The following is a 27,212-nucleotide window of genomic DNA, read 5'->3' on the forward strand; positions in this document are numbered from 1 at the left end:
TCACGATCTCGCGGTCCGGGAGTTCGAGCCCCGCGTCAGGCTCTGGGCTGATGGCTCAGAGCCTGGAGCCTGTTTCCGATTCTGTGTCTCCCTCTCTCTCTGCCCCTCCCCTGTTCATGCTCTGTCTCTCTCTGTCCCAAAAATAAATAAACGTTGAAAAAAAAATATGCTAAAACTCAGCATTCTACCCACTGATGGGCTAATGAAGAATAGATTCATAAGGAGTTCAATAACTTACTCAGGTGACCCATCTATTTATAATTCAAAAGCTGGCTTAAAACTCTGGGTCTTGGTTCCTGACTCTAGTGTCTTTCTACTGACCATGCTTTCCTTCTGCTGACCATGCTTTCCTGAACCACTTTGCCCTGACTCTTGTCAGGAGGAAGAACATGAAGTTGATTGATGAGCTGACCAGATCCCTACTTGGCTACTTACAGATTTACCCCACATAGATTAACTTGGGGATTTTGGCATTGCTGGTAGAGGCAGGGCTGGAAATTGGAACCCCCAGTTACTTCTAGCTCATAAAACCAAGAGAGACTCCAGTCTAGGGAAGAGATAGGGATAGTGGGTGGTCAGCCTTTGTTGGCCAGCCAAGTGTCATTGCTCATGGACTTGGAAAGCTTCGTGTTCTTCACGTTTGTGAGGATTTCAGGAAATATGTTTCTCCCTGTGGTATACTTAGTCAGAAGCCTCAGAAGACCACAAAGTTTGTGTACATAAAGTATTCTTCCAAATGTAGAGCCACCGTGATTGAATGCTACTGCCACAGGTTCAAAGTTTTCTGTTTGAAGGAGATCCAGGAAAAAACTGACTCCTAGAAATTTCCATTTGTTGAAGGCAGATAGTGCCACTTTTGATACTGTTTATGACAAAAGATTTTGGGAGGAAGATATTTGACTAGTTAAAGGCTCCATGACACATAGGAGATGGTATGTCATCAGAGAGTAAAGGTGACCAGGGAAGTGTGAGGGATAAACACTGTTTCCCTCACTTTCTGAAACACTGGCACCAACCATGAAGTAAGCAGAAATGTGTTCTTTGCAGAATTAGTAACTCTGAAAACCTACAACCAGGAGCCCCGTAGGAGCTCACTAGAAGTTCTGCTAATGCTGATGTAACATGCGATTGTGACTGGGGCCAGTAGAGCCCCAGAACCTGCTCAGAACCTGGGCAGCACATGTGCAGGAGAAACAGAAAGAAACACTGAAACTGTGTGCTCTGCAAGCAGAGTTTGGATCCCAACTTTGTCAGTCAGATGTATGATGACCCTAATCAAATGATTTACACACAGTACACCTCGCCTCATTTGAAATTCTGTAAAATGGAGAAAATAACAGTCCTGTCTTCCTAGGGCTGTTGTGAGGCTAAAAGCAGCTAATGTATTGAAAGCACCTGGCAGGTGACTATATAATGGTTTGGGTAGTGGTGGAATAAAACAATCAAATCAAATTGTAACACTTACTGAGAGCTTCCTATGTGCCAGGCACTGATCTAAGCATCTCATAGGTATTAATTTACTTAAATACCACTGTTAACATTGGAGATAGATTGTGTTATCTCCCACTCACACAACCAGGGAGATTTCAAAAGTGTTGTTTTTAAGCGGAACCAGAAACGTACCTATGTTTAGGTTAATATGAAAGAAGTGGTTTCAGTTTTTAAATTTTTAACATCTTTAAGGAAAGTTATGAATCCAGGATGATAAATCAGGATGATCTGTGGACTCAGGTGTTCCCAGCATAGAACCAACCCTGGGGACTAAATGCATCTGTTTGAGAACTACAGCCCTGCCTTTCTTTTTCATCTCACCTCTGCTGTTCAGGGGCCATGGTAGCTGAGCCGGTGATGGTAAACCGGGCGGGTGAGCAAGGGAGAAGCCCCATGGCCTTGTCTCTTCCCCTTCCCCTTGCAGCCACGGTTGGGGGCCCCTGAGGAATCCCCAGCTCCTTCTTCCCCCCACTCCACCCCCATCAATTCCAGGCCCCTGTCTGTCTCCTTGTCAGCTCACCATTGGGGCAATGCCAATGTGGTAGGCAGAGTAATGGCCCCCTATAGAGGGCCACATGCTAATCCCTGAAACCTGTGGATGTTACCTTACATAGCAAAATTGATTCTGCAGATGTGATTATAACAGATGTGATATGCAGATGGGATTGAGATGGGGAAATTATCCTGGATTATCTGGGTGGGCCCAATATAATCACAAGGGTCCTAATGAGAGAGAAGCGGGAGGGTCAAAGTGGAGAGAAGGAGATGTGACCACAGAGCAAAGGTCAGACTGATGCAGGATCCAGAGCCAAAGAATGCTGGCAGCTTCTAGAAGCTGCAAAAGACAAGAGAATGGGTTCTCCCCCTTAGAGCCTTCAGAAGCCACCAGCCCTGCCTTGCCTATCCTTTGATTTTAGTCCAGCAAGACTGATTTTGGACTTCTGATTTCCAGAACTGTAAGATAATGAATTTGAGATGTTTTAAGCCACTAAATTTGTAGTAATTTGTTATAGTAAGTATATCAGTAAGAAACTGATATACCAGGATGAAGTAAACCTGATTTCCTTCAAAGTGTGGGTGAATCTTTTAGTCTTTTTGAAAAAAGACCCATGTTGACTTTGTTATTTTCTGTTGCAAAAGAAGGAAATTTCCAAATTTAGCTTCAAAAGACTCATGAGAGGGAGGGGCCAGGGTAAGAAAAGAAAAGGGTGACAGAGGCCATGTGGGACAGGCCTGGGCCTGCCCATGGGACAGTGTGTCCTAAGTGACTTTCAAGGAGATTGGTTTCCAAGGTTTGCTTGGCATGGTGATTAAACGTGGGTCCCTGTACCTTTGGAAATCCTTAACCTCTCTTTATCTCAGTTTCCACATCTATAGAATAAGGTTAATCTTAACCTCTCCCTCAAAAGGATGCTGTGGGCATTAAATGATTTCCTGTTTGTAAAGTGCTCAGAACAGTACCTGCCACATCATATGCTTTATATAAATGTTAGCTACCGTTAATAGGCATGATAGACAAAAGTGCAGTGGGATTGAAAGGAGCCTCATCTGTTTGGAACATGTACACTTATATCAAGTTAAACAGATTTCTTTTCTGCAGGGCTTCTCAAGGTCTTACTATGGTTATGTTCACCTTACACCGCCAAAGTGGAAGGGAAATGCAGTAAGTAGCATTTCTCGAACTTGTCTAACCCTAGAACCCTTTGTGACTCAGAACAGTCTCAACAGATCACATCTGTTGGATACACTGTGGAAAATACCGCCCTGGAAGGAAACCTCATTTCACCTGTGTCCGACTCTTAGTCTGCGGCCCCAGGTCCTGGAGCCTCTGGCCAGCCAGGGCAAGCAGAGCCATGTGCCAAGCATCCAGAGTTGAAAAACAGGCCTTCTTGGCTCCTGGGGACTTCCCTAGGAACCTGGCATTGTTTCCACACCATGACACTTGACAGGTGCATCCACGCAACCTACAACAGTTTGGATCACAGTTCACAGTTTGGGCACCAATGGGTACAGTTTCAGAGTAATGCTGATAATTTGGGAGCAGATCACCTAGAACTTCTACCTAAAAATGGTTATTGTACTCCACAAAGGAAGCAATTTCCAAAGAGGAATTGTGTGAGGACTTTATAGAATGGAAGCAGAGCATTCGGTTGTATTCATTCTGGGGCATATGTTTAAAAAATAAAAAAACAAAACATCATGGTGTCAAAAAAAAAAAAAAAGACAAACACTATGGTGTCATTACTTAACATAGGCACACCTTGGATAAACACAGGAAATTTAATTTCTGGGGAATTTCATTTCAAGAAATCATGCCTGACTCATATAAAGCTACCTTTCAAAATAGAAATATAACATTTAGTTAAGCTCAGGCTTTTTTGTTGTGTTGAGTTTTGTTTTGAGAGCTATAAAGAAGTAAACCATAACCCTCTTTATTTTTAGCAGACACCTCTAAAAAAAACTTAAACGGTGTTCTATTTATAAAACAAAGAGTCTGTTTTCACACAAACTTGCTTAGACTCTTTATTAGAAAAAGAGCAGGACTGAGTATCAGAAAAATGATATGTTTCTTTTTCAAGATTTCTTGAATTCATTAGCAACTCTTTAAGAAACAATGAAACAATTGACCTGGTTTTGTTTTTGTCTAAGGGAGGTCACCTGGAGATTGATAAATTACAATTACGCTTACTATTCTGACTTGAAGAGTTTGGACTGAATGAGTAGCTTGCGGGGTGGGGGGGGGGGGGGGGGGCGGGGCGTGAAATTTTAAATGAGAAAGGACAGTCTGGCTTTCTTATGTTGCTGAGTGAAAGACAGCAGACCTAAATAATTCTCTGGTTAACTTATTTCGCTGTCACATTATATAGAACATTTATAATTTCATCATCCTTCAAGGCATTAAAAAGAAGAAGAAGAAAACTTGGTTGAGTAAATTCAATGGCTGTAAACGATTCTAGAAACTGAAAGTAAGTGAACCAGTTCAACTCAGATGAAGTGTTGGGAGTAGATGGCTTCCATCCTCTACTTTATCTTCCTGATCAATTATTTCATGCTATTCCTGTAATCTTTACGATAATAATAAAAGTCAACAATTATGTAACGCTTATTATGAGCAAAAGCACCCAGCTAAGAAGTTCACACATATCATTGCGTTTAATTTTTTCAGCAATGTATCGATAAGGCAGATACTTTAATTATCTCCATGTTATAGATAAGCAAACTGAGACTGAGGGCGATGGAGTGGGAGGTGTTAGCACCTATTACGACACAGGTCGGACCACAGAGCCATCCTGGCAAGGGCTGCCCAGTTCTTCTTTGAGCCAGCAGCGCACCCCGGCTCAGTGCCAGAGGCACTGTGGAGTCGAATGCTGATTTCCATTCTGTGTTTTCATGGTAAAAACCCCAGAAGGCTTGGGACTCCAAGAAAAACCCCATGCCACCCTTCACCAGAAGAATAGCTTTCTCGTTTTTCTTCACATTTCCCCCAGTCCTTGCTCACCCTAGGAAAGCTTAGGTGTGGCCTCCTTCAGATGGCCATTTTACCTGGTACTTCCATTTGCAGACACCATTGTCTGTTTACCTGGCTGTCCCCCATCCCCTATTATCTCTAATTCCAGTCTTCCCTGAACACAGAACCTGGGGTGTAGTAATAGTTCAGCAAATGTATGATGAGTTGGATGAAAGAACGTGCCTGCATGCAGATTATACATAGATTCAGACATTGAGTGCTTTTTCAAGCAATATTATGTCTTGTTTTGTCACAAATGAAACTTCGATATTTTTTCTTCTGTTTTCATATTCATTATCTTTTTTCTTTTGCCAGTCCTTTTTAAAACAATTTTTAAATTTTATTTAAATCCAAGTTAGTTAATATATAGCGTAATAATGATGTCATGAGTAGAATTTAGTGATTCATCACTTAGACGTAACACCCAGTGCTCATCACAAGTGCCCTCCTTAATGCCTATCACCCATTTAGCCCATACCCCCACCCAACATCCTGCCAGCAACCCTCAGTTTGTTCTCTGTATTTAGAGTCTCCATGGTTTGCCTGCCTTTCTCTTTTTATCTTATTTTTCCTTCCCTTCCCCTATGTTTATCTAAGCAGTATCATGTTTTAAGAATTTTCTGTGTTGCTACTTACTCTTGGTAATTAGCATTTGCATAATATACATTTTACTAGATATTCCAATAGCGGTAATTGTCTTACCATTCCTATTTTTTATGCAGAGTTGAGGATATACTTGTTTCCAATATTTTGCGCTTATGAATAACACTGCAGTGAATAACTTTGTGCATGGCATTTTTACTTACTTTTGGATTCTTTCATTAAGGTACAATCCCTAAACAGGGATTTCTGAATCATCCTATGAATATTTCTGTGCCTTGTGACTGTGTCGTGCAATATAAATTGAACATGAACAGAATATGTAATTTTAAATGTGCCTCGTTAAAAAGTGAAAAAAGATAAAAATCACTTAACAATATATTTAATGCAACCCAATATATCCAAAATATTTAAACATGTAATCAGTATAAAAATGATGATATTGTCACCTTGGGTTTTGTTTCATTGAACTTTCCAAAATACAGCATGTGTTTCATACAGTACATTTCAAGTGGGACTAGCGACATTTTGAGGGCTCAGTAGCCACACAATGACTATTGTATGTGGCAGCACAGGCCTATGAAACATATCATCCAGTGTTTTTAATGACCTTTGTTGTTTTTTTTTAAATAAGCTCAGACATTAATCTGTCTTGTCCCATTCTAACCATCAGTCACACATTATTTGGATCACTTCCTTGGGCGCTTATTCTAAACTCTCCTGCTTTTTTCGTTATTATGAATATTTTCTTGACATCTATTATGTTTCAGGCATCATGCTAGATCTTGGGCATGACTCACAATCCATTGGGGAAGATAGACAAACCCATAACATGACCTTGCCTCAAATGCTTGCTGGAATGAGGTGGGACATCAGATCAAATACACACATGCATACGCACAACCCAGTAATAATGCAGAGGACGATATATCCTACAAATGACAATTACAGCGTTGAGGGGATCTGGGAAAGCTTCTTGGAGAAATATAGGAGTTGAGCCCTTAGGGCTCGGTAGAATTTTAATGGGCAGAGACAGGGGAGAACAGTTTTGCCGGTGACTATCTCGTTATCCCAGCCAGGTGGCAGGTTGGGATGGTCTCATGTTGCATTTAGATCTCCCTGGAGCTCCTTGCCAAGGCCTTGCAGCAGAAGGTGCTCAATAATGTTTGCTGAGCCCAATTAATAATATATGGTTGGCTGGCATGGTGAGGGAGACACCAGGGTCTTTCTGCTTGCTTTAACCTCTGAATTGAAGGGGCAGCTTCAGCGTCTCACTCAGCCCTCTGATTGTGTGTCCTGCCAGTTTGCACTCACCGTTTTCTCACTGTACTAAATCGGTCTGGACCGAAGCTAGTTGTTTAGAGCCAAGATGGTAGATCAGTGGGGGCCAACACTTTAACTTACATCTGACCTCCTTGTCACTTATTCCGGCTCCTCTGAGCTTTTCAAACAGCACAAACAAGCAACACAGACAGCCAGTGACATGGGAATTAGAAGGCACTTTCCCTTTAGGTGCAGCTAGGTTTTATGGGCTTTTGTTTGACAGCCTTGCAAGGTTCATAAGGATTGTTATCCCTGTGGCACTGTTAAGGAAACAAGAGATCAGAGAGGTTACTTGCCCAAGGTTATATGGCAAGCCAATTGGAAGACCTAGAGCTGGAACTCATGTCCTCTGTCTCTTAACTCACTGCCTTGGCATTAACCAAAGCTGGGTCCCCTGTACCTAAATGTTAACACTCAGTGCTTTCAAACGAATCATTCAGTTCTTTGGTATTTACATTCTAAGTCTGAGCAATGGAGAGAAGGTACACTTTGTGTTGATAAGAAGAAGATTAGGTAACAAAGAGCAAGGGATTGATGATACTAATATTTGTAGTGATATTAACATGCTGATGATGACAGGAGCTAATATTTAATGCTCAATATAGGACAAACATTCTGCCAAATGCATTACGTATATTGTCACATCTAATCCTCACAATAAATCTATGTGGTTGGCGTTACTCTTTCCACTTTATACACGAGAAAACTGAGATCAGATGGAAGAAATTTGCCCAAGGTTACATTGCTAAGCAGAAAGCAGTCAGAATTTGAACCCAGACCTGTCTAATGTTTAATCCTTTGCACAACAAAGTTATGTTCATGCCACCTCAGCTGCAGGTGACCATGGGCAAGTCCTTAAAATTCTGTATACTGTTTTCTCTAAACCTCATACCTTGCTCACCACTTGGAGTTATTGTGAACGAAGAAATGTGCGATGATTTGTAGTAAGTATGTGCAGATAACATGATATTGTCTACATTTAAAGCTGAAATTCCTCATTAAAATGAAAAGCATACCCACCACCAGTAGAGTGATGCTTGACATAAGCAGGTGCTCAGCAAACATGTATTGAACTACTTGAACGAAGGAAAGACTTCTGTTGCCAAAGATGCCTTTCTTTTGCGGGGGAGGGAAGCCCCCTAAGGCAAACCCTGTCAGCTTCCTGAGCAAAAGTGTCCCAAATGCTCCACACCCTGGGGGAACCACCTTGCAGTCAGAGTAGAGCCTTAGGTAGACCATGGATCTGTCTGCTCATATTCAGCTTGCATTTGGCTATATGAAGACTTTACACCAAATTATGATTTCTTTCCAAATGATACTAATCCTCATAGAAAAAGGAGAAAATAGTAGACAAATCAAGGGAAAAAAATCATCACTAATCCTCCTCCCACCCCCAAAATAACCATTCAGTATGTTGGTCTGTGTCTTTTTTCTAAGTATGTTTTGCATACTTGAATTCATACTGATATGTGAATTAATACTTTGCTTTTCCATTGACCATCATGGTGTATGCATTTTTTTCATGAAGTTATAAACTTCGTGGACAGTCGCTCTTAATTCAGTTGACAAATACTAGAACATCTGCTTTGTGCCAGGTGCTAGGGATGCAGAGTGAACCAGACTGAAGTCACCTAGCTTACGGTCTTCCCGGTTACATCATATTCATGGAGAAGTTATTTTATTGTCCACTTATTACTTATTCTTTTACCATCTATTTTCCAGGCGGCAGGCTTTCTTGCCAGTGTGGTCCTCCCTAGCTATATCCCCGTGGTGCCCCCAAAATATGAAATAGTATAAAAAGAAACCAGCATTATTGTCGACATAAATGTGTGACAACCTCCACCCACACAGACACATTCTCAAATAAAGTAAACGTAATAAAGTCTCTTGTTGGGGGCAGACATTTCATCAGGCCATCCCATCTGTTAACATCAGTTCTTAAGAGTTTGCTATGCAACAAAAAATCTAGCTAATCCTGGACCCACTTTTCCTCTTACTCTTTTGGGAAATCTAAGTTAAGAAACCCCTCCACCTGCTAGGTTTCTGTGACATGTCTGCAGGGTAGAAGAGGGGGAGAGGAAGGTACAGATGCTCTCTGCCAAGTTGCCGGAGTACTTGGCAGTCTTCCTGGCCCCTCCCATCCTGTTCGTCCTGTGCTGTAGAACCAGCCAGACATGTGACACACATTGCTCTCACAGGCTGCCTTTAGTAGGATGTGGTTTTGTGTTTTGTGGTCCTGGCTTTAGCTGCCCAGCCTTATGAAGGAGTGTGCAAGACGAAATGGAAGGAAATCTCTCCCCAAAAGTCTTCCTGCCAAGTATGCTCCTGGTCACCTCGTGGCCTGGGGGTGGGTCTTCACTTGAAGTCACTGGGTTAATTCTCAGATCATTCTGATGTTCCCCAACTTCCTCTGAAATTAGGTTACTTAGAAATGAAGGCCAAGGGAGCCTTGGTGGGTCAGTCGATTAAGCCTCTGACTTTGGCTCAGGTCATGATCTCATGGTTTGCAAGTTCGAGCCCCACACTGAACCATTGGGCTCTGTGCTGACAGCTCAGAGCCTGGAGGCTGCTTCAGATTCTGTGTCTCCCTGTCTCTCTGCCCCTCTCCCACTCTCTCTCTCTCTCTCAAAAATAAATAAACATTAGAAAAAAAGAATAGATTTAATAAAAAAGAAATAAAGGCCAGAGATTAAAGACTTCTGTCCAAGGCAACTTTACCTGTGAAAATGGTGAGCTATGGCTTTATCCTGGGAACTGTATTCAATTTTGTATTCCCAGCACCTACCTTGCCAGACCCTAGCTCACAGCAGGCATCCAGGTTATGTTTGTTGAATGAATAAATGCCCCAGAAGTACCATACTGAGCCCGTCCTCACTGGGCTTTCAACTCAGTAACTGCACACTTCACAAAGAAAGAGACTCCATGTCTCCCTATGGCCAAGCTTAGTGCCTGGCACATCCTAGACTTTCAGAAACCTTAGATGGAAAAAAAGGATGCAGTAAAGCCATAAGAGGGGGTAGTATTGAGCCATAAAGAGGAGTGGAATTCGGACAAATGCAATGACATGGATGAACCCTGAACACAACTGTGCTAAAGAGAATAAGCCAGACCCAAAAGGACAAATGTGGTACGATTCTGCTTACATGAGACACCTGCAGTTGTCATATGCATAGAGACAAAAATTGGACCAGTGCTGGCCAGCGTCTGGAAGGAGGGTGAGGAGAGGGAGCTGTCCTTTCATGGGCACAGAGCTTCTACTTGGGATGATGAAAAAGTTCTGGAGACGGAAGGTGGTAATGGTTGCACAACACTGCGAATGTATATAATGCCACTGCATTATACACTTTAAAAAATGGTTAAAATGGGGGTGCTTGGGTGGCTCAGTCAGTTAAGCGTCTGACTTTGGCTCAGGTCATGATCTCGCGGTTTGTGGGTTGGAGCCCCGCATTAGGCTCTGTGCTGACAGCTCAGAGCCTGGAGCCTGCTTCAGATTCTGTGTCTCCCTCTCTCTCTGCCCCTCCCCTGTTCATGCTCTCTCTCTCTCTCTCTCTCTCTCTCTCTCAAAAATAAATAAACATTAAAATTTATTTTTATTTTTTTAAATGGTTAAATGGTCAGTTTTATGTTACATATAGTTTACTACAATTTTAAAAATGGCAAAAAAAAAAGAAAAACGGAGGAATGCTGCTTTTCTTTTTCTACTCCTCTCCATCCACTGACCCCTTTTTCTTTTAAACCTAGACAGTGGTGCTGGTATCCCTCTTTGAGAAATTCCCCTGCCGGGGGTTAAAGATCAAGGCAGGGCCCATTCTCTGGTCCGGGCACCAGATTTCCTCAGCCGCAAAACAAAATGCTATTTCTGGATGCACCTGGGCATGTCCCAAATCTGCTTGACCTGCCCACCAAGACAGAAGTTCTGCGTGCCCTTCCTGCTGCCCTGTCAGGCTCTTTGCACAATTGATGAGCATAGTCTCCTGCACAGCCCAATGGGAAGGCAACAGACACTGTAATGTTATTTTTAATAATTCAAGGCACACCACATTCAAAAACAGGTCATAGTGGGTTTTGTTTTCTTGGTTCCTGAAGGAAACTCCGCTTACACTATTTCCTTTCCAGCAGGGGAGAGGAAAATGGGTAACAGAGGCTTCATTCGGACACTTGTTCCTTATTAGTTACAGAAAAGGGACACAGTTGGCATGTTTGCAAAGACCGCGGTGTGCCCTCCCTGGTTTACGAAACCCCTGCCCATAGCTCATGGGCCTCAGGTGACCGCCTTAGGTATGATTTGTTCCTGTCCCGTCCAGAGCACATAGACCACATTTATTCACTCAGGCCTGCCCCTTTATCAAAACAGTATCTGTTCTCATCCCCAGGACCTCATAACGAAAGAGTGCGTTACAGAGTCACAGGGAAGAGATGGGACTAGACAGCTGGCGTGAGAGAGGAGCCGCCATTGCCCTTTGCAGGCAGCTGAGCCTGTGGTTTGGGCCAGGCAGGCTTCCCAGGCAGCTGCACAGGGCTGTAAATCTTGCCCTGAAGTTAAGCTGTCCCTCTCTCCTAGCCATGTCAACTGGTGCATGTGTCTCTTTGCTGCACAAGGTGTGACGTTCCTCCGTGAGCTAATGCAAAGCATCTTTTTAGTTGCACGGAAGAGTAACTTCCAGGCTGCCAAGTGGAGGGACTTGGGGGAGAAGGCTGGCTTCTTAACAAACTCCAGAGCTAAGAAGAGAAAAGGAGGCAAGAAAGGGAGTGGGGCATGCATCTGCCTTTCATCTGGATATTCGGGATGACACATGTGGTGCCAGGGAAACTGCTATTTCTAACTGACGGGAAGCTTTGCAGTCAAGGGAGGGCTGAGCTGTCAGGTGAGCTAGAGATCAAGAATTATCATGACAGCTTCATGGCATGTGAAAGGGGCTGTGAAGTGCGGTGTGATTTTAACCAGCGGTGGTTAAATTAGCTTCTGTTAGACCTGGTGCGATGTGCAGTGGGAGAGGGGCCGACGGAGGTTGGGAGTGCCAGGCATGAGGAAGGTTGCAATTCTAAAGTGCCGCCATTTAGGAAAGAACGTGTATGTGGAAACTGGCCCCTGGTTTCTGAATTTTGATTACTGGAGATGCCAGGCTGTGGTGATGGTGTTAATTAGTAGCTTGTCAATGCCGCCAGTGAACCTCTCCAAGGGCCCTGTTATTAATATTCCAAGGACCCAAGGACCCTCCCTTGAACTTCCCCCAATTTAAGATCCTGTCAAAATCTAACCACCTGTACTAGCCAGCTAAGCAGCCTTGACTAACATTTTGCCCTGTACTCTCACATTCCACAGGATTGTCTATGCAAGACTGAGCAAGCGAGCGAGTGAGCGAGTGCCTGTTTGAAAACTTCCACTCAAAAGTGAGCTGAGGAAGTGCCTTTTAATAAGTAATCAGCCCGAGGAAATCAGACTCTATCTAGCCATCTAGTAATGTTTGCCTATTCACTGGGGACTCTTCAAAAGTCTGGAGCAGGAGGGTCTGTTTACTTGATGGGCCGCAGCCTGGGAGGTTGTAGGAAGAAAACGTAACATGAGCGACTGTTTGTGTTTGTGTGCGTGCATGTGTGTGTGTGTGTGTACATGTGTATATACACATACACATATATTGCTCATATATCTTATATATAAATTAAAAGCTGCACATTAACACTTTGTGCCAATACTCTCCCAAACGTTTTGCATAAATGATCTCACTTTACCCACATAGGCAGATACTCCATTTCGATTTGAAAGATGAGGAGACTGAGAAGCCAGTAAGTAGCAGACCTGGGGCTTTACTGGTCTGTGATTCCATAACCCATGTTTGTACCTCCTGCCTCCAAAACAAGAATGGCTAACTTTTTACAGAATCCCCAGGTTTTCACAGTCCTAAGCAGTGGCATGGCCGCTACCCGAGCTGTGAACCCTTGCACTTTCCCCTTCATACTTTCCAGGCAGAATCCCAGGGGAGCCCACCAGGCTTCCAAGCCTTCATCTTTGCAGGAGGCACCTAGGAGATGGTTAATCACAATCCCAATCTTGAGTCTTTGTGATGCAGCCTTCCCAGGACCGTCTGCACCTGGGGGAATTTGTAGACATTGACCAGCAGGTACCAGCGCCGTGAACCTGAATAGCCCATCTGAGCAGACCAAGTGCCAACTTTTCTTTAACAAATCCTGCTTTCCTGGGGCGCTCCTGGCCCCCACTGACGTTGGTAGGGGAGTAAACAGCCATTCACCTGTCCCAACCTCAGATTTATGGTCCAGCAAGCTCCCTTCTGCCCACACCACAGCACCGTGTACTGCAAACACAGATGACCTTTGTAGCGATTTCATCTCAACCTGCTTCCATATAGAAAACCTGTTTTGTGTTGACATTGTTTGGAACAAATTCTGCCTATGTGAACTCCCTTAGCTCCTGCTCCTGAACTTTCAGCCTGGAGAGGCCAAGTGCCCCTAATTGCGAGAGCAAGGGGGAGGGAGCCCTGAGAGCACCCACAGCTTCCATCCGTGTCTTTGGTCCAGTGGCTTCAGGCAGCTCTAGCTGCCTGAGTTTTCTAATCCCTCTCTAGAAGGAGATGGGTTACAGGTCCTGATTGGCCCACTGGCAATAGGGCGCTTTGTGGGACATTTTCTTACAAGTTGGTTCCCATGTGGTATTTGTTAGTCACAGCTAATTATTAAGTCCTTGGCTGAGGCAATAGACATTGTTCCCCTGGATTCCTCCCTCCTCCTTTCCCCCCCGCACCCCCCATTGCTACAGAACAAAACCCATTGTGGGGCTCGGGAGGTCGACTGTGCACATATTTTCCAGTGAACCCCTGATGGGCTCACTGCTGGGGTTTCATGTTTCAGGTTGAAACTCAACTGGATAAAGCATTATTCATTGATGCTGACACATTTGGTCTCTGCTGTGTGCAGTTACTTCTTCCACACTGGACTCGGTCCCTTACAGGCAATTTAGGTAATTCATTGAGAGCAATTCACGGCATTTATTTAGAACATTGATAGTCTGCACAGACTTATAGAATGTTAGGATTTCCTGATCATAGAAGGACCATCAAGTGCTGGGTTTTGCCGGCTTTGCTCAGAAGCTCAGGCCAGAAAGGAGGAGCAGACTAAGTGAGTGAGTAGGTTCGGAGCCCCTTCTTACCAGCCCTTCAGCAAGAGCACCCGTTCATGTCCCTGCTTTGGGTGTGGGGCTTCTGCATATGATTTCTGCAACCTACAAGCAATCCTGAAACCCAGTCATCAAATCCATGTACTCATTCATTTTTCAGATGAGGAAAGGAGCCCACTGAGGGGCCTTCTCTTACTGAAGGTTTATGTGAGTTTGTAAATTCATGCCAGAATGAGTATTAGCACACAGGTCTCTTCTGTATGCCCATTTATGACGCCATGCTGGAATAATTCTGGAACCCATCACTGGGCTGCTTTTTACCATTGCCTGGCCACTGTCTTGTGGAAAAGGCCTTATCTGGAGGATCTAAAGGAACAGAAAACATCCCAGAAAAGCCATAATAACATCTTGGAAGTCACACTGCATTTTTACTATGAGCCACTTCAATCACACAATGCCCTGGCACCGGCTGAAGTTGTACAGTGCTCAGCCTAAGAGACTGAACGGAGCAGCCCTGTTTTTACTTCACAAGTGTGTGAGCCAAAACCAAAACTGGGCTAGAAGGTTTTAGTTCAGCACTGTGCAGGCAAAAGCAGAGGCTTTGGAGACAGAAGATCCGGGTTTGAATTTGCACTCCACTACTTACCAATCCTGGGAATATTGACGAGTTACTTGATATCACTGATCTTCAGCCTTTTTGTCTAAAAATAGAGCTGGCAGTACTCAAGGACTGTTAATAATAATTCAAGGATTGTTATGAGGATTTAAATTTAATAGTCTGTGTAAAACCTCTATATAAAGCATATCAGAGACTTGATAAATGTTCCTTTTCTTACAATTTAAGTTCTGTCTCACACTCTCATACACATACATACAGGTTTGGGTCAAAATAAATGCCAGATATTTTTAAAGTTTGCCCTTAACTTGGAAGCTTCTGGATTTTGTCACAAGCTTAACATTAAAGTTTACATTAACATGAAATTTGGGGTGTCTGTACACAATGGGCTTGTCTTACTCTTTCGCAAAGCACTTAAAAAACGGAGCACTTCCTGGGGCAATAGGACTATAGGTTTCCCAAGAAGACTCTGTGAGAGAAACTCAGAAAGACTGGAAAATAAAGTCTTGTTCCTTTGACTCTGGAAGCCCCTGGGATGACCTGGGGGTCCAGAGGCTGACTGCCTTCAGACAGACTCTGGCAGCGAAATCAGAACCCCTCACTGTACCAACTACTTGGGTGTGCTTGGGACTCTTTCAAGCCTTCTTTATTTGCCATTCAGACAGGAACCATAGGCCCAGAAGCTTGTTTTCAAAACCTAGGAAAACAGATGTTTTTGCTTATTTTTCTCTCTCTCATGCCAAAATGCTCACTGAGTTTTCACTGGGTTCTGAACTTTTTTTTTTTTTCTTTTACTTCTAAGACAAATCTTGGAAAGAGGTCATTGTGAAATGAAGGGAAAGAATGGGCATTTCAGCTCTATTTCAGATTCTAATGAAAATGCTTAAGAACCTGAAGACAGGAAGTCCTAGAAGACAAGTGTAAGCGAGATTGACTAATTGAGCCCTAAAAGGTTCTACCTGCTGCTTCCCTCAGGCCTGTGGTACCTGGTGCCTCCCCAGCAGCCTGGGATAAGAAAGCCAGCACTTCCTAATCCTCCAAAGAAACCAAAAGCATAGCATCTAGCTGAGCTACAAGGCAGTGTGGCTGCTGAGGGCTGTGTTGATTTTTTTTTTAAGTTTTTTTTATTTATTTTGAAAGAGAGAAACAGAGCAGGGGAAGAGCAGAGAGAGAGGAAGAGAGAGAGAATCCCAAGCAGGCTCTGCACGGTCAGCTCAGAGCCTGATGTAAGACTCGAACCCACAAACCATGAGATCATGGCCCGAGCCAAAATTAAGATGCGGATGCTTAACTGACTGGGCCACCCAGGTACCCCAGGGCTGTGTTGATTGAACACGTGCTGTGCTCTAGGTGAGGCCCAGGGCCAGTCACAGGTCCTGAAGTTTACAGCTCAGACAGTTTAGGTACTGTATTAGTTTCCTATTGGCTGCTGTAACAAATTACCACAAGTTTAGTGACTTATAACACCTGTTTACCATGTTGCAATCTGTTGGTCAGAAGTCTGACATGGATTTCACTAGGCTAAAATCCAGATGTCAGCCGGAAAGTGTCTTTCCTGGAGGCTCTGTGGGAGAATTCCTTTTCTTTCTTTACCTTTTCCAGCTTCTGGAGGTTGCCCACATCTCCTAGCTTGTGTTGTTCCTCCTTCATGTCCAGAGCCAGCAACAGCACTTTGGGTTTTTCTTAGGTTACATCACTCCATTCTCCTCTTCTGCCTCCCTCCTCTGCTTTTGGCGATGCAGGTGATTACATCCCCCCCCCCCCCCCCCGATAATCCAGGGTAATCTTCTTATTTTAAGGTCAGCTGATTAGCTCCTGAACTCCATCAGTATCCTTGATTCCCCTTTACCATGCAAGGTAATATATTCACAGGTTCCAGGGGGGGTCAGGACATGGACATCTCTGGGGTCGGTTCAAGGGTGGGGGTGGACAGTGTTACCTGCAATAAGTACATAGGTCGTTTTTACACTAACACAATAATTGTTTGAACTGGGACTCTTTCGATTGCAGAAACAGAACCTAACTCAAGTTAATAAAAAGGAAAATATTTTATTAGCTTATATACTTGAAAGGAAGAATGTGATTGGCTTCAGGCACAACTGGGTCCGTATGTCCAAAAGAGGTCATCAGGGTACTCTTGTTTCTTTGCTTGGCGTGTGTGTGTGTGTGTGTGTGTGTGTGTGATGATGATGATGATTTGATTCTCAAGCCCGGGCTGTCTGCATGGTGGCTAAGACAAAGCTTCCAGGCAATTCCAGGCCTACACAGTTCTCAAGACCCAGGATCCCAGAGAGGAACCCATGACCTCTTTTTAGGTAGTACCAGAAAAAGCCTGAGGATGACTCCCAGCTTGGGTCACATGTACATCCCTAGACTAGTCACTGGTCAGGGAGATCCTAGAACAGGGTTGGGTCAGCCTTTGCAGAGCACATGAACTAAGAGGTGGAGGGAGAGGTTCTCCAAAAAACTTCAGGCACTGTTACGAAAAGAAAGGTGAAAGAGCTGGGCAGGCAAAAACCACTGATGTCCACTCCACCATCTTATTGCTGGATTTTAGAACCAAGTACTTGATTCCATGGTCAGAGCTCATTTGGCTTCAGGCAACAAGACACTAAACCTGAAAGAATACAGAAGAGGCTCACCCAGGGCAAGTAGGAAGTTAGTTCAAGTCTACGGAAGAAGAGGAATTGTGCAGTGGTTAAGAGTATGGGTTTTGGAACCAGATTGTTTGGATTCATATCCAATTTTTTGGTTGTGTTTACCTGTCCTCTCTGTGCCTCAGTTTCCTCATCTGTAAAATGGAGTTAGTTATAGTACCTACCTCCTGAGCTTATTGTGAAATTTAAATGTGTTAATACAAGTAAAGTGTTTAGAATAATAGTACCTTGACAGAGAGTAAGCCCTCAACAATTAATAGCTTTAAAAGTTATTATTGTTACTATAAATAAGCCCCTTAGGATGGCTTAGGAACTTGGAAGATAGTTGTAGCACCCAACTATCAGGTGCTTTCTTGGTTTCTCTTTTTCTAACTGGGGCCACACAGTCTCTTACCTCTGGAACTTTCTTTCAAGCATCTCAGTGAGAACTCAGGTTTCTCACTTGTAAGGCAGATTTTCACATGGTTTTCGGTTGCCCGCTCCACTCTGTCCTTGCCTGTATGTGCCCACCACCAAATGAATGCTGGGTCAGTGTTTCTGAGTTCCAAGTCTTGAGAGAATCTGATAGTCTGGCCCATGATTGGCTTTAAATAAGATTGAACCTCATTTGATTTGCTGTGACTGACCAAGTTACCTTGGACACAAGGTCGCCTCTTTCAATAGGTACGAAAGGGGCAGCTTAAGTTGAAGAGGAAAGTTGAGCTTAGCCAGAGAATTGACCAACTTGTTTTTTACATGTATGTGCTAGCAAGTAGGAGTTTTCCTACAGAATGGGAAAGAGTCAGTTTCAACAAATAAAGGTTATATCTAGATGTTTGGGAATAGGACAGCACTGGGAACTGCTTTGTTCTGGTGTGATTTAGCCAGTAGTATGTGCAGAGAAAAATTGGTTATTCTATTATTATAAATGGTAGAGGCATGTTCAGCTCCAATTAGACATGCTCTCATTGAGGACAAAACCCCCATTCATTCACTTTTGCCTGCCTGAAGCATCAACCTCAGAAACTCATTCCTGGGAGGGTGGACTGCTTACCTTCCCTGTCAGGAGAGTGGATTCCAGAATGACCCTCAAACCTTCCTTTTGAGAACAGGAGGAAAAGGCCACACTTGCTCTTTGTTCCCTGGATCCCCTGTCACCTGTCAGAGCCCCGAACGTTTTCAGCTTTCTCAGTCCAGGATTTCAAAACATCTCCATGTACGGAGGTACATGCTCTGCCTTCAGAGCCCTTGTCCTTTTCTCCAAGGACTTTTGTAAGAATCCTTCCAGCAAAGCAGTTTCACAGTGATGGGGAGGAAGGGGTGCTGATGGAATTTCTTACAGGAAGGGTAGAAATGCTTTGGATCCAAGCTAGGCATCTTAGGAAGCATGGAGATTTGGGGGAGAAGACAAAACATTGTTAAGATTTTGATAGAGGTCGGCTGGGTAGAGTCTCCACTGTAAAGACTCTTGTGCCCCTTTCTGGTTGAACAATTCGCAGGCTCCACACTTGCTTTCAAATGCGTTGGTTTTGAAGCAGTCAACAAAAAAGCATCCTGCTGCCAGGGCCAATCATCAAAAAGAGACAAGAGAGCGATGCAAACCGTGGGGGAATGTGCGCGAGAGAAATATTGTAGAGCAGAAACGTGGCTCCACTGGCCTGATACCGTGTGCATTATCTCCCCCAAAGGACCCCGTGGTTTAATGGATGGGGCTTTAACCTGCCCAGAGGTCAGTCTCTGCTGGACAAGTGGAACCTCATCCCTGAGGGCATCGACATACTCATGACACACGGACCTCCTCTAGGTAAGTGAAGCAAATGTTGTCCTTTTGTCATAATAGATGTCTTTTTCCCCAAGCATAATAAACAATGCTTCAGGGATATAATCATTTCCTTCAAAAAATGAAAAGTGAATACAAAAAGAAAACCCAATGTCTTTAAAGAAACCGGTATGATAATTAAACTCAGCAGTTCTGCTAGGCTTACAGGTGTTTTTGAAATTAAATTTTTTTTTTAATTTAGTTGAGTCAGGGAAAATCAAATCAGTATGAAGCACCACAGTCTTTGGAGCTCGATCATTTATTTTAAGAACTGTATTCACTTTGGAGTAAGGGAAGTGGAGACTGGAGGGAAGAAGGCACAGACCTCTCAATTGCAGGGCTTTTGAATGGCAACGAAATAATGGAAACTTTTGTTTAAAGTAGCTCATTATCCTTTCCCATGTAATAGTGGGAGCTGGGAAATCTTTAAAGTTAAACATTTGAGCTGATTATATAAGCAAAGAATCCTTAAAAAAAAAAAAAAAACTAAGGTGTTAAGTAAGGACTTACATTGAAAGTTACTTAAAGATACTCATCCTACAGAATCCTTGAACCTACAGAATCCTCGAACCTACATCCAGGTTTAGATTGCCAGCATGCTTCAAAGCTACCTTTAGTTACGCAGGTTATGGGCCAGAATATGATTTTTTGACTTTATAATTCTCTTTTAATTATTCATGAACTTGTTATCTCCTTGGCTTAGCCACAGAACATTGTCAAACAGGACTATCACCTGGATCCCCGTTCAACAAAGGTGTAACTCTGGAAATTCAGATGCTTCACTTATAGTAGGAGAGCTTTTCTTTCTTTCTTTCTTTCTTTCTTTCTTTCTTTCTTTCTTTCTTTTAGATTGCAGTAAAAAACATATAAGATGAAATCTACACTCTTAATAAATGTTCAAATGCATAATGCTAGCAAAGGTTGGTTTAGAGAAAGGAAGAAAACCCTTGTTACAAAATAAATTATTTTCAGTCTTTCCCTATGGTTTGAGGTTGTGGTCCATATGACTTCCCTCCTCTGTCAACCTGAAAAATAAAAAATGTAACACACATCCCCTACTGTGAATTTAATCTTTGTAGATATTGTTTCCTCCAGCCCACTTAGGGCTGCTTTCCATCTCTTCCAAGGAAAGTGAGTGCTCTGTGTTTCACATAGAAATAGCAGAAGGGAGGGCCAAGGCGTGAGTCATGGTGGCACATTTTAATGATGTGGAGAAGCAAGAGAAGAGAAGCAGGTTGTGTTGTAGACAGGGGAATTGTCCAGATTTGCACAGGATCTAGCCGTTCCTGACTTTTTCAGTATTTCAGAATCACCATCCCCATGTCTTTTTCCCCCTATTCCATCCCATCCCACCCCATGTTTTAAAAGATCACACTTCCAACAACATTTATCATCATAATGAATTAAGCTCCCTATTTTGCAGCCATTAGAGACTAAATCCTGAATTGCTAGCTAAATATTCTGATCAGCCCTGAGTTACCCAGTGAGACCCTACAGAGAGAGCATCTCAGCCAACTCGGTCCTTTCCCTGAGCAGGCTATTCCATGCAGACATGATTCTCCTTGGGCTGTTTATTGTAAACAGGACTTGGATATCCTCAGCACAGACAGCTTTACATGACTGAAGTATTATTTGGAATATAACTTTGAGCAGAACACTTGATTCGCAGACTCATCAGGCCATTAATGTCGGTACAGAAGCAACTGGTGGTAGTCCTAAGTCTGCATTCTAGCCTCCAAAGAATTGAGACATCCCAGAAACTTTGAATACTACTTTACTTGTAGTAAATATGGAGCAATCCAGAGAGTGGTTGTGCATGTAGCGAAGTAAGTTCTACCTCAAGGAGTTCCACAATAAAAGGTCAGGTGAGGTTTTCATAAGGTAAAGTTGAACCTTAATCAAAGTATGTTATTGGGATTCTCTTGTGAAAATGCTGGTTTGGGGTGGGGATGGAGAGGGGCCTTTAATTCTTTCCTGTTGAGTAGCAATCTCACCGTGAGACTTTACTATCATGGTATAAGCAGGATGCCTTCTCAGGTTGATTGTATATGAAATGAGATAATTTCTTCCTTCAAGGAAAACCCATCCATGATAGAATATGCCAATCACTGTGGATTAAGGATTTTTTTTCCCCTAACAAACAGAATTTTGAAACCTCTGGTTGAATTTTTATAGGGCCCCGTTTTCATCTGATGTTCTTTCCAGACTCTCTAGCCACTCCCCACACCCCAGTTAACATGTCTTTACAGAAATGCTCTGTCTTCATTGCTGCAGTTCCGTCAAACAAAGTGGAATAAGCTTATCAGTCCGTTTCTGCCTGATCATTTCTGAATAGTAGAAATCACCAACAGAGCTGTGGTATGGATTCCCACTGATGACGATTTAGCCATTAGTCCAACCTGCCTTCTTTACACCCATCCTGCTCAGGCAAATGGGGTCTATTTCTGGCCATAATCATCCAGATACCTGACTTTTGTTATAATTGATGTCAGTTTTTACGGATTCTCTACATTAAACGTGGAAGTAAGTGGCTTTTACTTTAAAGGTAGTCAGTTAGCCCCAGCTGACTGGATGCCACCATGTGGTCACATTGCTGCCTATTGCCAGAGAGGAGACTGGAGGAGGAACTTGCCATTTCCAAGCTTTGGTCATCAAGAACTACCAAGGGTTAAAGTTGATGTACCTGAGGAGAGCAAGGTATCTTGTGGCCAGTTTACAGACAGTCCCTACTAGCCTGTCTTTTTTGAGCCATCTTAGAGGTAAACTGCTATAAGAAAGACGTAATAAAAAAAAGAGAGGAAAGTAACTGAATTGAGAAAGAAAGAGATATTGCAGGACTGCCGGGAATAAATGTCATTAGGCCCATGAAGATTTGAAACCAGGGCTGCATAAATCAAATCCCTTACAGAAAGAAAAAAAAAATGTTAATTAACAGGAAGAAAAAAATGGAAACCAAAAAAAAATTTCAAGAACCTAAAGAAGACAAAGTGACAAGTGAAAAGTTCCTTAAAAGCCATTGTGAGCTTTAATGGAGAGGCTAGGATTACAGATAATGTAATAAACCTTCTGTGAGTTATGGCTTCCTGAAAGTCTAAATGAAACCTTACCTGAAGAAGGAAAATTAAGAGTATTGATTGCATTTTGCCCTTAGGTTTTCGAGACTGGGTTCCAAAGGAGCTTCAAAGAGTCGGCTGTGTGGAGCTTTTAAACACAGTCCAGAGGCGAGTCCGGCCCAAGCTCCATGTATTTGGTGGAATCCATGAAGGTAAGACCAGCAGAAAGGCATTCACAAGGTCTTGTATCATTATTCATGATCTCATTCCAGAATGGGGACCTTGGGTACAGTTGGAATGACTGGAACAGTGTTGTCAAACTCTTTTTACCAGTGGCAGAACCTTTTGTAATATCAATTGTTAGGGGAAATACCTGCATGTAAAGCTGATAAATATTTTATATGGAGATTCTCTCTTTTAAGCAGAGTGGAGAGAAAGAAGTAGGTCTGGTTCACCTTACGGAAAACCCAGCAACCCCAACCCCACCCCCACACCCCAAGGCAACTTCTGGAATCTCAGGGCTCTGATGAGGAATGTTTGCTAACCGCCACTGTAGAACAGCCCTGAGGTAAAAAAGGACAAATTCTTTCTTTAAGACATTTAGAAGAAATGGCCTGGATATTAGACTAAACAACTTCCAATGCCTCTTTCTACCTGTAAATATTGTGTTTCATATGGAATACACACAGGACCCAGGAAGACAAGACTTTCTTTGAAAAATAACTTTGGACACACAGTGAAAGTTATAGAACAGAAATGGCAGGAACCTGCAGATTTGCAGGTAGTCATTTCCTTATGAACCTCCGAAAACCATTTCAGACTTCTCAGAAATCATCAGCGCTATTAGGTCGGGCTGAGGCTAAAGGGAATAATTAAATCTCCCCCAACTGGAAACTGGTCCAGTTGCCTCTTTCTGCCTTTCAAGGTAGGGTGGAGTCAAGTTCACAGAATCCAAAAGCCTCCCAGGAAACTGTAGGGCTCTAGGTTTCGTCTGCCCTTCCTTTTTTAAACTAGGGTCTTTAGACAGACTGTCTAAAGACAAAGCTGTCTTTCAGCAGGCATTAGATTTTTCTTGGCTGCACCAGTATCTCCCGGTTTCACGGGTTTGTGTGCAGTGGTGCGTTTACATAGGCAGCCTCCATATTTTCTACAGCTCCTGCTTACAGCTTGTACTCCGGAGTTCTTTATGAGTCTGCAGGTGAGTTGTTGAGGCCTACGTGTCTGATGAAGCAAGAAAACCAAGTTTGCTTTTCAAAGCCCACAAATCCATTGGCTTCCAGGTTAGGCATTAGAGGCATACGTATTGAAAATCATCCTCCTAATGCCAGAGAAAATTCAGCTTGCCCCAAGTGCAGGCACCAGCTGAGTGCATGGAATGCGGGGTGCAGCTCCACAGGAGTGGACATCATCCCACCCTGACTTGGAGTCGTAGTCCCTGAAAAGGAGGGCATTTCTTTAAGGCATGATACCAGATTGGTGGGGGAGAATGGGTGGGAGTTCATGTCTAAACAGCAGTTCTGGGGGACAGTTATCAGGCTTGAATACCTACAGCATACCTCTGAGTTTGCATTTCATCCGGTTTTTTTTAAATCATTAATTAACTTTAAACTAGCCAGACTATTGGGGAATTCCACTGAAGCCCCAAAATAATAAACTTGCTTAAAAGGGAGGAGATCATATTCAAATAAACTTGTCTCACTTTTATTCACTTAAGACAGCTGAAGAGGGCAGAGAGAGGGCAAATACCAACCTCTTGATGGAGAGAGATAACAAGACTTTATGACCCCAGAACTAAACAGTGCACATTTTAAATGCCTCTTTTCTTTTCTTAAGAGATTTTTCCATTGACCCTCATTAAGCTCTCCACAGGCTTACTTGGAGAAATTTTAGCAAATGGAAAGGAAAAAAAAAAAGAAAGAAAGAAAGAAAAACCTGTTGTTTCTGTAAGTCCTGATAATTTTTCACGGACATATTTTTTTTATGCCATAAGAGCCTGATACCAACATAGAATTACAAACTTAATTGCAGAGGTTCTTAGGTAGATATAGGGTATCCAGGGATATGTGCTATTGCAAACATGCTAAAAATTTCAACGAATTAAAAATTATCAAACTGAGGGGCGCCTGGGTGGCGCAGTCGGTTAAGCGTCCGACTTCAGCCAGGTCACGATCTCGCGGTCCGTGAGTTCGAGCCCCGCGTCGGGCTCTGGGCGGATGGCTCAGAGCCTGGAGCCTGTTTCCAATTCTGTGTCTCCCTCTCTTTCTGCCCCTCCCCTGTTCATGCTCTGTCTCTCTCTGTCCCCCCAAAAATAAATAAACGTTGAAAAAAAAAATTATCAAACTGGAAGGGAGCCCTGGGTGGCTCAGTCAGTTAATGTCTGACTCTTGATTTCAGGTCAGGTCATTGTCTCATGGCTCATGAGTTCAAGCCCCACATTGGGCTCTGCGCTGACAGTTTGAGCCTGCTTAGGATTCTCTCTTTCCCCTCTCTCTCTCTGCCCCTCTTCTGCTCTCTAAATAAGCAAATAAATAAATAAATAAATAAACACTTAAGAAAATTATAAAAGGGGCATACATACCAAAGACCCAGAAAAACTTTCTTAACTTTCTTCCAGTAGGTTGTAAGAGATTTATATTCTGCATGTGGGAAGTGTTTTGGCTTGATCCAGTGCCCAGGTGAGCTTAGGAAGCAGGATCTTATGGTGATGTCTCTTCAAATCACTTGGGTGTTCGGTTATTTGACTTTTTTGAATGAAATGGAATCAAAGCCACACAATTCGAGTAAGTTAAGATCAGTTATCTCCTAGGTAAGGAAGCTGAGCATCCACCCTCCTGGATCCCAGTGCAGTGCTCTCCCCCACGCCCCCCCCCCCCACTTGTCCCAAAGCCCATTTGGGATTTGGATGCCTGTGCCCTGAGGAGTCGCTTATGTTACTCATTCTGTTCCCTAGAACTCAATAATTAATGCAGGGCTTTGAAATGAAAATCATATTTTAAAAAGAGGGGAAGAAATGTTTTTTCTTTATTCTCACTAGTAAAGAAATCACAGTCTTTCCCTGACAAATCTAGTGTTTAAATAAGAAAAAAAGAATCACTTTTCTTTGAAGTAGAGGATTCTCCCTTTAAAGAAAACAGAATGTAATTGGAAGGCAGCTTCTGAAAGCTGTTATCATCTGGGGAGGCTTCATTGAATCTCATCTCACTGCCCACTGGCAAAGATTTTTTCAGTTTTCCTTGCCTGACAGCTCACCACTGAGTCACTGTCATTTGTATATATTACAGTAAGCATGACACTCTGTCTCCACAGGTTACGGCATTATGACCGACGGTTATACAACGTACATCAATGCCTCAACGTGTACAGTCAGCTTTCAACCGACCAACCCTCCAATTATATTTGACCTTCCAAACCCACAGGGTTCCTGAAGCTCTAAAAAGCCCAATTGGAATGTGAGGGAAGGTCTATAAACTGTCATTTTTCTAATTATAAACTTACATTCTCTTACTTGTTTATTTCCAAATCCTGTGAGTTCTTTTTGTAAATTACTGGAACACAAATGACTCTAGAGGTTGTGCTTCTTTATTTTTTTTTAAATGGAGCGTCCATTCGAAATGAAAGGAGCATTGTGAATTTGTAAAATGACTTCCGTTTTCTCAAAGGCCACGCCATTGTAAATTGTTAGTATTCGCCAAAGGACAGCCAAGCTTTCTTTTTAAAAGGTGATGAAAGTCTTATTTTAATATGCTTTAAGCTGGAAGAAAAAGAAAAAAAAAAAAGAAAAGAAAAAAGAAACAGGTAGGTAGTGTTTTAAAAACCACCCAGATTTGCACAACTGTTTAAGAGTATTGTTTGAAGTGTTTTATTTTTTGGTGTTTTGTTATTGCTGTTGTTTTCTTGGTAATGCTTCTTTTTTGCAGACGTGGCCTGGATTTATAACAATCTTTTCGGCAAAAGTAGGCGTGGAAAAGACTTCTCTTCACACTCTCACTGTAAAGAAAGCTGCATCCGGAGAAGAAAACGACCCTCGTTTAAAGGATGGCTTAGCTAGTGAGATCCATGTTGTGGTTATACAAGGTCTCATTGTTTGTTTGTTTTCTTTTAAATTATTTTAGCTTTAAAAATATGGAAATGGAATCTGTCGAGCAGGTATTTCACGCAGTTAAAAAAAATTGAGCGCGCAGACTCCTTTTCAGTATGGGTTTATATATATAAATATTTTTTGTGTATTATGACTAAGTTAGGAGTTTAATATTGCCAAGGACAGTACAACTGCAAAGCGATGCTTTATAGCAGGGCATCGCAAGTCCGAAGGGGCTGACACATTTTCTTAGAACTCAAGATCTCAAAGAACTTGAGTTAAATCTAGGTTACAGTTACAGGCGTGTACAGACTTATACATGGATGCAATGGAAGGTAACTAAAATAAGGCTTAGTTGTCCTTTATATTTAAATACCCTGAATTGTCTTCTTACTTCCTCTCCCTCCCCCCATTTTGCACTGTGTGTCGATGCAATCTTTGCTAGCACAAAATATTGTCGCTAATAGTCATTTCTGTTTTCCCATTGTAAATGCTGTTAAGCTTTATCCTATTTTATGTTACCTTGTTAATGAAATTTAGGAAAGCAGTTGTTTCTTTTAAATTTATTGTGATATTCTATATCTAGCGGCCTTTATATGCAAATAAAATTGCAAGATTTTTAAATCTGTCCTGTTTGGAGGGTTGGCTAGGAGGATGGTGGTTTAATCCCCAGCTGGGGGAAGGGGGTGGATTTATTCATATGCAACATTAGCACTCCCTCTCAGGAGAATTAGAATAAGTGCTTTTTTTTTTTCTGATTTTCAATAAGTCTTTTATTGCCCACCTTTCCCAGGCTGGCAGGTAGATCGATAAGGCACTCTGTCTACTCTTTCCTTCCATCGCACTGTCATATACCTTGCTGTAGGTTTCAGAGAGTGAATATCTCGTCTCGGCCATTGTAATTTCTATAGGAAGGGTCCCGGTGCAGTGGAGGCTGGAGATGCTATTGTGGATGTGCG

At 42.7% G+C, this 27,212-nt stretch overlaps 1 protein-coding gene across 4 annotated transcripts in view; it reads left to right on the plus strand.

The window, feature by feature from the left end:
- The window catches only part of MPPED2 (metallophosphoesterase domain containing 2), a 176,462-nt gene extending 149,583 nt beyond the window's left edge, over window positions 1–26,879 (plus strand). For 3 of the 4 annotated variants that reach the window (XM_040495552.1, XM_040495553.1, XM_040495554.1), the window contains exons 5-7: window positions 18,992–19,107; window positions 22,274–22,387; window positions 25,482–26,877. In XM_040495552.1, coding sequence (XP_040351486.1) covers window positions 18,992–19,107; window positions 22,274–22,387; window positions 25,482–25,600 — 349 coding nt within the window. In that variant the 3' untranslated portion in view covers window positions 25,601–26,877. Of the gene's footprint in view, window positions 1–18,991; window positions 19,108–22,273; window positions 22,388–25,481 lie in introns of all 4 variants that reach the window. The other variant, XR_005796937.1, reaches the window with a different exon arrangement.
- Window positions 26,880–27,212: the final 333 nt, after the last annotated feature.

Source organism: Herpailurus yagouaroundi, unplaced genomic scaffold (genome assembly GCF_014898765.1).
Source record: "Herpailurus yagouaroundi ecotype Mexico unplaced genomic scaffold, PumYag 187, whole genome shotgun sequence".
Taxonomy (NCBI): domain Eukaryota; kingdom Metazoa; phylum Chordata; class Mammalia; order Carnivora; family Felidae; genus Herpailurus; species Herpailurus yagouaroundi.